At 36.8% G+C, this 11,900-nt stretch overlaps 1 protein-coding gene across 2 annotated transcripts in view; it reads left to right on the top strand.

The window, feature by feature from the left end:
* Positions 1–509: 509 nt before the first annotated feature.
* Nbr (exonuclease mut-7 homolog) overlaps positions 510–11,900 on the top strand; it is a 54,626-nt gene continuing 43,235 nt past the window's right edge. The window contains exons 1-2 of one of the 2 annotated variants that reach the window (XM_069832271.1): positions 510–605; positions 6,937–7,085. In XM_069832271.1, the coding sequence (XP_069688372.1) occupies positions 592–605; positions 6,937–7,085 (163 nt within the window). In that variant the 5' untranslated portion in view covers positions 510–591. Of the gene's footprint in view, positions 717–6,936; positions 7,086–11,900 lie in introns of both variants that reach the window. The other variant, XM_069832272.1, reaches the window with a different exon arrangement.

The raw sequence follows: 11,900 nt of genomic DNA, 5'->3' as shown, positions 1-11,900 counted from the left end.
ACACTAGGTCGTATATGTGGAATATATTTTGTGGTAGTAGTGATGTTGCATTTTTCAACCCCTCTGAGTTCCACAGTAGTGTCCGCAAGGGTCTCTCACGTAGGGAATATGCATCCATAGATAGTTGCTAACCACTAGGATCGCTACTATCGCCTCATCACAGACAATGCAAAATATTACCGGCACAGTCTATTGTTCCTAGCACCCTCAACAACTCAAACGTCGTGACTGTATATAATAGACTGTGATTACACGCTCTGCTAAACAAATGACGAACTGCTAAGATTTATTAAAATTAAGGTTGAAAGCAACGAGTTAGAATTTTACTCGTTGGTTGCAAGCGCAGTATCCACGGTATCCCCATTCTATGGTATGACTAAACTATGAAACGTCTTTGGGTATGAATCTGGAAGAAAAGTTGTACACGTGTCACATGCAGGTCTTGTCACTTTCTTCATCATTAGCACCAGAGAGTATATTAGAGAGGGATTTTCTTGACTGTGCATTAGTTTCAATGAGAAATTCCGTTTCATAGCGGTAAATATATAAGAAGTGGAGGGAACTTCGTAGTATACGTTGCGGAGTTTGTATATGGCGGGTGTGAAGTATGTATGGCATACATAAGTTTTAATTTGACGAGTATGTTTTATCGGAGAAAGAAATTGATTTGATAGAATAATAGTGGAGTTTTATAACAGCAGTTAAAATAATAAAAGGTTTAGTAGTTATAGAGTATGACATTAGCTTCTAACTTAGTTTCATATGTAAGAATGATTTTTTTCTTGGTTGGTATTTAATGTATGTTACGTTGAGGAAAATATAAAAAAACGTTTAATAGAGGTTAAGACATTGTTCAACAATGTACACGTATCATTGTCTTTGAGACTGGTTGTAATTTGTTTATATTGGAGAGTTAAAATTATTTATGTAGATTTGATAGCAAGAATAATTGAATTATAATTTTGACAAGGAAGTTGAAAACTATAGAAAAGGAGAACGACGTTTGAAGCTTTGTAGGTATATAAGTTAGGTCCTACTTACTTTGAACAATTTTGAAACTCTCATATTATATGGTATTTGATGATTCTTCGATTCCGCTACACACAACACGTGCGAGAAGAAAAAAAAATTAAATAATTGAAAATAACCTCAAAATTGTAGCAGCGCTCAAAAGACATGATGTGATCATTGGAGCAGCTATAAATCCACCCAACCCATCTCAAATACCTTCGTATCTGACCGATAATTTTTTCAGACATTCGCAGACATGATTTTCATCATATTTTCTATAGCACACGGTACTGAAGGGTTTTTTTTTACGAAAAAAAAATTGAAATTTTCAGGGATAAGGTAGTTTGGAAGAACTCATATAGGACGTCAGTTGACTTGAAAACATATTAGAAAAATAGCTAAGCATTGGAAAAAATTGATCGATGTAGATAACCTAAAAGTGATTATTTAACACGTGAAATAAAGAGGTAGGACATTTCAAAATGAACGCTAATACAAAAAAATATATATATGCGAATACAGAAGAAGATATTTTTTACGACACAGCAATTATGAGTGAAACTAACCTAATCTAACCCAAGTTGAAAGTTTTAATGTTGCGTTCTATAGAAACTCACGCAGTGGTAAAACCATTATGCCCACTGCTGTGGAGTAACAGCATGTCTGACTGAAATGAGCGGGCCCAGGTTGAAATCCTGGTTGGGACAAGTTATCTGATTGAGTTTTTCCAGGATTTTCCCCTCAGCTCGTTAAGAGCAAATGCTGGGTAACTTTCGGCGCTGGACCCTGGACTCATTTCTCTGGCATTATCACCTTCATATCGTTCAGACACTAGATAATCATATCAGTTGATAAAGCGTCGTAAAATAACCAATTTAAAACAAAAACTCCTTTATGTTGCATTACGCGGGAAAATACTCATTTCTTCGGTCCAGGGTAAATACATTTGTGTACCTATTTACCAAAAATCTTATATGCAAGGCATTTCAAAAACCTGAACAAATCAAACCTAGACTGTCACTGATCTTCGAACTTGCGAAAACTCGCTTTCCATGTATATGCACTTATATTTGTAAGGTTTTATCATCTCAGTTTGATTTCCTCAAGAAATAGCGCAACACAAATCAGATGTCAGTCTCATATGTGGTGCGTAGCAAGATCGAGGATTCAGTGGCTTACATAGTAACTACATCAGCCATACTAAGTTTGTGAGAGATTACCCAAATCTATACACTGCGACCAATAACTACCTAACCAAGTTGACTTTCGCCTCACTAATTGAAATTATGTTCAAGTACTTAAATATCTATATATCAAGGTGTCAGTATTTTCTGGAAAAATGTTGTCTGCTGTGAATAAGTACATTTGAATGGAAAGGAAAATCTTTTTTCGCAATGCCTGCATTTGTTACTGTGAACTGCAAAGGAGTCAGATCACTGTAGTCTTCCAGTAACTCCTCAGCACAGTTGTCACTCCCAGCATTGACTGAACTTGCAATGCCATGTATCAAGGAAGAAACAAAATGACCTTCAGAATACCTTTTAGAAGTTGAGTTTTATTTTCATTCCGACAACCCATTAAATACTATTCGTATACATCAGGGCTTGCCAAACTTTTCATAGCGAGGGCCACATTAACCATCCGAGAAAGAATTGCGGGCCAAGTCACGTAAGTTTAAATTAAGTCTTATAAACAAAGCTCATAAAAAACATTAATATTCAACCTTTGTGTTTTATTGAGCTAAAACCTACGCATTCAAACTGCTCTCTTTTTTCATTCAACTGGCAAGTTATGTTTTTGGCAATATCTTCCACTCTACGAGCAACTGTATGTGCCGAAAGACTAATATTCTTAAATAAATGTACTTTCTCAGGACAAATCTGCTTTGCCGCCATTACCATTCGCGATTTAATAAGCTCACCATCACTAAAAGATTTTGCCCTTTTCGCCAGTTCATGCGAAACTAGCCAATGTTGTTGCTTCACTGATCTCTGTTTCTTGAAAATATTCTGTTGAGATGATAGTCCACTTTTCATTGCTTCAAATTTATCACCCCGTAACTTCCCCGTAAATTGTGAAAATTAAAACAAATGTTTGATTTCTTTAAAGACAGCAACTGATTCGTTACAAACCAGGCATAATTACTTTATTTTCAGTTTTAATCATAAAATAGTCCAAACTCCATTGTTGTTTAAACACAGATCATTCACTGTCCATTTTCTCTTTTTTTCTTTCCCTGCCATAATTAAAGTTAAGTTACGCTGTAAGAACTACTAGTAAATGCTTGTGGATTAACTGAGAATGCTAATACTATTCTTAACTGGATAATATTTACCACTTCACATTTCTATTATGTGTTGGCGTGTACCGAAAGAAGTCGCTGTTGTCAGCTTACAGCGGTGCAATCTCTGGTTGCTCTGTTGCCACACTTCGCACTTGGGCTGGACAACCCACGGTCACCTGGCAGCTGAACGCGTGCAACCAGTAGCCTGTATTGTAGCAACATCATTGTTCCCACAATATATGAGCAATTTGTTTAAGAATCTGGGCCTCTGATTTGATTTCATCGATCGAAATTCATGAAGAAATTAATCTTCTTTTATTGACTTTTAATTTTTTCAAGTTAGTAAATGGGCCGAACAAAAGTAGTTCGCGGGCCATAGTTTGGCAAGCCCTGGTATATAACACAGTTTGGCCCTCAAAGACGATGTTAAAAAATCTTAAACAAATCAACTAGTGTTGAAGACTGGCTGTGGCTATGTTGATACACGATACTCACAGTAAGGAGCCGTTACAAATTTATACAGATAGAGTCATTATATCACATTCAAGAGGAGCACAGGATCTGGAGGAAGATGTCCTCTCTTTTCAGTTTTCCATTCTGTATATACAACAAATTTTGAAGGAAAATTTATTGCTCTTATATCTTTCCGAAATCTCTTGTTTACATTATCATTGTCGTATTATCAAATTCAAGAGCAGCCATACAATCTATAATTTCACAACAGTCTACAAAAGGGGCTAAAAGTCAGGATTGTAAGAAAATGATCTACCGTGTTTACCCGCATAATGGCCGCATCTCATTTTAAACAAAGATCATTTTAAAAATATCGAAAGTCGTAAGATTGGATGCACTGCTTGTGTTTAAATTCAAGTTTTTGAACAGCAATGCATGGTATCAGTGAATGAGGCAAGACTAGTATTAATAATAACAATAAAGTGTCTTATCTTATTGTCGCTGTATTCATTGTTACAAGTTGTCGCCTGTTTATACAACTGCTGGTAACTATCGATTGACTTAAGTGTGATACAAGGGGTTGTTTACCAAAATTTACATGTAATATCCTTAAATCCTTTAAAATTCCCTTTTATGAGGTTCAGAAGATTGTAATGGAAATTCTGAAGGCCTCTCTTCAAATTCTACACTATCATCTATATGTTAACACGTAAATTTTTGTTTTAATGTACAAATCGAATCATTATTTTGCTCGTTTCATTTCCCTTTATCTTTTATGTTTGTTAATTCCGGATCCCAGTGGTCAACCTCACTTGAGGACGGATCATTTGAAACAAATCTTAGTAGTATAAATTAGTTGCTGTCCATATATCGTTACATATTCTATTGTTGTTTCAGCATACAAGCTGGCACACCTTTAATACTTTTTTTCCCCTTGCATAAAGGACGCACCCTACTTTTTTGTTATAAAAATCGAAGGAAAAAGGCCACACCTGTGGAGTAACTGTGAGCGCGTCTGGCCGTGAAACCAGGTTCGAATTCCGTTTGGGGCAAGTTACCTGGTTGAGGTTTTTTCCGGGGTTTTCCTTCAACCCAATACGAGCAAATGCTGGGTAACTTTCAGTGCTGGACCCCAGACTCATTTCACCGGCATTATCAGACGCTAAGTAACCTGAGATGTTGATACAGCGTCTTAAAATAACCCAATAAAATAAAATAAAAAAATCGAAGGAAAAAGTGCGTCTATTACGCGGGCAAATACAGTATTACCTGACTAAGCCACAGAATACAATCAGTTCACAGTGGATTCCTTTCCATTGTGATAGCCTGTAATGGGAAATGAAACATCAGACTTTTTGGCTTATAAAGAGCACTCAAATTTTACAACCATCTAATAACGGACTTCCACTTTACCCTGTGAAACAACTAATCAAAAGTAAATTCAGATCTGCCCAAAAACAACAAAATTCGGATGCAGCAAAAGATAAAACCTGGGATTTTATTGATTAACTCCGAGATAATACCCAAGGACTACATAAATCTGCTGCTGCAATGTTGAGGGTGACAACAGGTCATGATTGTTAGGCAAGCCACCTGCACAGGGTAGGAATTCCCCATACATCCGTCTGAGTGTTGTGTGATGCAAGTGAAGAGATGAACTAGAACATGTCAAAAGATGTACAGCATTGCTACAAGAAGATGATGATGTACAAAAATATTGGAGTGCAAGGCGGTGAATGACTTCATTTGTCAAGTGCCTAGGCATTGTATTGCATTTATTTACATTCCATGGTATTCATACATTGCTTTACAGCTACAATATGAAACATGTCAAAAAAATATTAATAGTACTACAAAGTCTTAATTATAGTGTCACAGTCTAGCTGAAATATATACAGAAGGGTTTTACAATATAGTCTACTAGTACAACACAAAGGAGTTAGTATCGATACTTAATACAAGACAGAAATATTCATGCAGTGTTGTTGAATGTCAAATTCATCTACAGAATAGAAGACGTGAGAAATTAGGTACTTCTTTAATTTGGCCCTAAATAATCTTATGTTTTGAGTTGATTTTTTATGTCTATAGAGACGCTATTAACAATTTTACTGCCATATAACGCACTCTTTTTTGATAGCATGATAGACTTGCCGATGGAGTGTGAAAGTCATTTTTGACGAGTATTTATGCTATGAACTGTTGAATTAGTTACAAAGTTTTCATGATTACATATGAGGAAGATTATTAATGAAAAAATGCGCTGACAAGCCATGGGCATTATTTGTAGTTTTTTTTTTAAATGGTCCTACACGATTCCCTAGATTTGGCACCTACTATTATTCTAATTACTCTTTTTTGTAATAGGAATATACTGTTACTATCTGTGGAATTTCCCCAGAATATTATTCCAAAACTCATTACCGAGTGGAAGTATGCAAAGTATATTGTTTTAAAGGTATTGATATTTACTATCTCCTGCATTGATCTAATAGCAAAACAAACTGAATTTAGTTTGGGGGCAATTTCTTTAATATGATTTTTCCATTTTAACATAATTATCGATTTGTAAGCCAAGAAATTTGGTTGTTGTTTATATTAGGGACCTGTTGTTAATGATTGGGCTTGAAATTTTGCGAGGTTGAATTTGGGCAGGATTTAAATTGAATTATGTTTTGTTACAATTTAATACTAATTTATTGACTGAGAACCAATCACATATTTTGAGGAGAATTATTGCATCTGTTGAAGATTGAAATGTGTTGAAATTATTGGCTGTAATTACTATACTTGTGTCACTTGCAAATAATATGGGATGACCTACATCTTTTATTAGTGGGGGCAGGATTATTTTATAAACACTGTAAAAGTAAGGGACCTAATATTGATCCTTGAGGAATTCCGTTATTAATAATTCCCCATGTCGAGACATTGGACCAATGACAACTATATTCTGCACTATGTGTGGTCAGTTATCGACGCCGTTAAACTTAGATCACGTGAATTCAGTATGTCCTTTTCCTCTGCCATTTTTATGTAATTGTTGTCCTGTCTTCAAATTTTTCTCTGCCTGTCTTCATTTCTTCCTCCTCTTCGCCCTTCTTTTGTACTGCCTCTTGTTTCTCCTTTGGCAGTTCAGGCGACATTTTAATGCATATACCTGGGCTTCAATTTTGTTGAATTTTCAGCATGGCGTACAGGGGACGAGGATACCACCCTGGCTGGAGAGGGGCTGGACCCTCGCACCCCCAGCAGAATCACTACCAGCTTCCTGCGGAGAGTGCGGCCGATGCTACTGCGGCGTGGCTGCATCAGTTACGGAACATCTGGGGCTTGTGTGAGCATTTATGACTTTGTGGTTGTCAGCTATTCATTTAGGCAGTCATATCGTCATCTGGCGGATTACGAACCAGCCACCACTTCATGTGTAATACAAATACAGTAAATCCCTGATAAGACGCTGTTCAAGGGACCGGGTGTAAACCGCATATTAGGCGGGTATACTAATTTTGACTTATATACAGTATCTATTAGCATTTTGCTTTATTGAAATACATGATTCATGAAAGGTAATATAATAATAATAATAATAATAATAATAATAATAATAATAATGGCTTTATTTAACCTGGCAGAGTTAAGGCCGTAAGGCCTTTTCTTACACTCAACCAGGATTAAAATTTGCTTACATAGTTGAACAGAAAACTGGATCGGAATTAAGTAATTACATACTGATACAATTTAGGTACATAATGAGATCAAAAGAGGTAGTTGCATAAAAATTTACCACATAAAATAAAAATAAACATAGTGGAATACATACTGGGTGTTCAGTTCAAAATGTGTCATGGCTCGCTGTATGTCGTGATGTGGCTAGCCGATGAGCCTAGAGAATTCAATCTTCCTACACTTCCGCAGAGGCGTATTACCTAAATGCGAGAGAAGTTGCCTAGCAAGCACGGCGTTCATTCTGAAGATTACTTACCGATACGTAGGGTAACGCCAGTAGTGGCAAGAATGTGAACTGTTTGGAAACACGTACTGAAGTGAGTTTTTTTTCTTACTGTCGGGATATGGGGAGAGGGTTAAGACGATTACATACGTATTTGTTAACTTGGACGGTCAACATGGACACGGAGCATTTTGATTTGTGTTGTGGAATGTTGCCGTACGCAATCGATGATAACAAATACCCTGCGTACGACTTGCCCGCGCAAAACACAGTTCGAAAGAGGTTATGGTAGCACACAGACTTTACAGACCGCCATCTGTTGCTACGACATTCAAGTTATACCGTACAAGTTCTCAAGTTCAGATTGAACGCCTTGATTAATAGGCAACTTCTCTGACATAAAAGCTGAAACTCGCTTCAAATCGCAGACTCACAACAGTGACGTCATGACACACTTTGAAATGAACACCCAGTATTAATGTTGTTAGAATCAAATACGAATCACATAAAAATAGAAACCAATAATTCAATAAAAAATGTGCACAGTAAAAATAAAAATAAACACATTAGTATACATATTAGTATTAGATTACAATTAAGTAGGATTTACATAATTAAACCAGAAACCGACAATTGAATAAAATGTATACAAAAAAAAAAAGATTAATAATAAAAAAAACAACACAGTGGGATACATATTGGCGTTAAGTGATAAATAAACACGATTTAGATAATAAAAATAAGAAACAAAAAAAATAAAAATAAATACAGTGGAACACATTCCATTAAATATTTGCAACGCGTTAGGTCTGGCAACTCAAGATATTTTTCTAATTTACATTTAAAGGAAATTAAAGTTCGGCAGCCCTTGACTTCAGGCGGCAGAGAATTCCAGTGACGAGAAGTAGCAACAGTGAATGATGAAGAATAAAGAGATGATGTGTGGAGTGGTATTTCTTCATTGTATAATCACTGTACTATACGTCAAAGACATTTACAATATGTACTGTACTTAATTCTTTCGAAACAGAAAAAGCCATTTATACAGTAGTTGTTGGCCATGTGCGTGTTCTCCAAGTCCTCATGTTTACCACACTTCAGTTTCCTGCGCTTACATCCTCCCGACGATGTCGCAGCTGTAGTGATTGAGTCGCGATTTTTTTATTATCGTTCTTAATGTCGATGATGGGATTCCTAATGCATCAGAGAGTTGTTTCTGAGTAAGAGTACTGTTCTCATCGTACTTTCGTAAGATTTACAATTTTTCTGACACAGAAAGAACTTTTCGTTTAACACTCATTGTAATCACATTCACAGACACTTCAATACACTAAAGGACAACAAACTGCCCAGCAAAAATTTCCAGAATTTATTACGGCCGAGTGAGGAATGCTGTTTGAGAGAGAGGGTTAGCAAGAGGGTGAGGTATTGTAACTGTATGTAGGCTTTAACCACGCAGATAAGGAGTCGAATAAGAGAGCGTAACAAGAGGGTGGGGTATACTAAGGTATGAAGTATGAAGGTTTAAATGCGCAGGTGAATACCAATACTTTTCAGGTTAATGGCACCAGTGAGTTCAGTGACCAAGATGTTTCATTGCTGAAAATTACATCGAAAATATTCCACAAAAAACTGCATATTATGCGGGACTTGAGTGCAACAAACGGGGTATTTTATATATGTATGTATGTATGTAATAATAATAATAATAATAATAATAATAATAATAATAATGATTTATTTAACCTGGCAGAGTTAAGGCCATACGGCCTTCTCTAACACTCAACCAGGAATAAAGACTGCGTTACAAAAACACTACAAATTAACAAATTACACTACAATTTTACACACAAAACTGAATAAGATATGTATGTATGTATGTATGTATGTATGTATGTATGTATGTATGTATGTATTCACACTGCAATGGGTATATACCCGGTGGCAGTGGTAACTAATTACACTCAATAATGACAATAATAAACTTATTAATTAAAAATACAATTAACAATAATACTAATAATTAATACTAACAATAATTAATAATAATAATAATAATAATAATAATAATAATAATAATAACAACAACAGGGAACATCCTAAATTAAATGAAGCACGATCGGTTAAAATAACATTTAAAGTAAATCTAATTTGTATCTTAAACCTAAATTCGAACTAAAACCCACGAGTATGATATGTTCATATCTGCACAAGTACCTTTCAACACTACACTCATTTCGCTGTCAACTCACTCACTGCACTGGAACTACGACACATTTCACTGATTCTATCCTGATTTCACTAACACTTCAAAAACATTTCACTGTTCAAATACTTTGCACTGCTACTATAAACTATAAAGCTTCACTGACAGGAACACGTTTCACTTACTCAACACACTTCACTGACACAACATAATTCTTCACTGATAGAACACTTCAATAACAAAATATCAATTACACCCTTTAAATACTGTGTATAATTACCGTCTATTAGTAAAGTCCTTAAGCCTATTTTTAAATACATTTTTGGTTATGAAGGCGTTATATATGAAATGTGCAGGGACCGGACAAAAAAAAGCATATTACACGGGATAGCGTAATAAGCGGGCGCGTCTTATCGAGGTTTTACTGTATAGGCATTCATCATGGGGCTGCAATGACAGGTACAGCTCATCTGTCTCTTGCTCCAGAAAGACCTGGCACTATAAAATGGGGTAAACTTGACTCGAATAAATAAATAAATCAGTGTAGAGTGAAACTTCATTTATGCGTTTTTATGAGGTCTGAAGGAAAAGCTTAACAGTGTGTGTATGAGTGTGTTTCTTTGTAATGCCGCAGTATGTTTCTTACTTACTGGCTTTTAAGGAATCCGGAGGTTCATTGCTGTGCTCACATAAGCCCTCCATTGGTCCCTATCCTGAGCAAGATTAATCCATTCTCTATCATCATATCCCACCTACCTCAAATCCATTTTAATATCCTCCCATCTACGTCTCGGCCTCCCCAAAGGTCTTTTTCTCTCCGGCCTCCCAACTAACACTCTATATGCATTTCTGGATTCGCTCATACGTGCTACATGCCTTGCCCATCTCAAACGTCTGGATTTAATGTTCCTAATTATGTCAGGTGAAGAATACAATGTGTGCAGTTCTGTGTTGTGTAACTTTCTCCATTCTCCTGTAACTTCATCTCTCTTAGCCCCAAATATTTTCCTAAGCACCTTATTCTCAAACACGCTTAACCTATGTTCCTCTCTCAAAGTGAGAGTCCAAGTTTCACAACCATAAAGAACAACCGGTAATATAACTGTTTTATAAATTCTTATTTGAAGGATTCGTAACAAGCTTTTTTTTACGGTGATGGGTTGTTAGCCCTTCGCCCAACCCCCAAGCTGGAGGACCACCCCTCATCGGCTGTCCATGACTGCTTATTCAATATATTGTAAATTTATTTCTACTCAACAATAGGATTTTATTCTTCCAACAATAATTCCTTTCTACAATTCACCTTAAACGCTCTCGTCAACAATAGGATTTTCACTCAACACAGTATTCGTTATAGCACTCCACTGACGGCAATGACAATTTACTTGGACTATTACGCACAACACTGAACTGTTAATCTTAATTAATATTTACAAAGCACTATTTACAAATCAGTACTATCAGTTCTCAGTTCTTCTAGCTCAGTCACTCGAGTTCACAGTATCTCGAACCACAGACCTTCAGAGACAGTCCACTGTACTCGAACTCAGGTCCCTCCAACTGCGGTCCACTGCACACGAACTCAGGTCCCTCCAACTGTGGTCCACTGCACTCGAACTCAGGCCTTCGGATGCTGACACAGTTGTGGGCGCACACTCGAGCCGAACTCCGGTACACAAGACTGGCTTGCTTGCTCTGGCTTACTCACTGACTGGCTGACTAATCAACTGAAAACTGCCCGAGTTCGCTGGCGTTTCTTCTTTTATAGCAAAATCATAGTTGCGAGAAATTTCTACGGGTGTCCTCTCGAATTATCTGGCTATCTCCACTTCGGACGGACCTCTCTAGAAGATTCGGAAGGGTCCGACCCCCCTTCACTCTGCGAGTAGCAGCTGCGCGCGCACTCTCCCCTCGTCGCGTTGGCCCCTTTCCCCTCTCTTCTCTCCGCCGCGCGCCATCCCTCAGTGCTCCGTGGAGCCCGCGCGATCTGCTCT

Source organism: Periplaneta americana, chromosome 8, assembly GCF_040183065.1.
Source record: "Periplaneta americana isolate PAMFEO1 chromosome 8, P.americana_PAMFEO1_priV1, whole genome shotgun sequence".
Taxonomy (NCBI): domain Eukaryota; kingdom Metazoa; phylum Arthropoda; class Insecta; order Blattodea; family Blattidae; genus Periplaneta; species Periplaneta americana.
The sequence above is the reverse complement of the archived record's forward strand: the minus strand, read 5'-3'. Positions and strand labels throughout refer to the sequence as shown.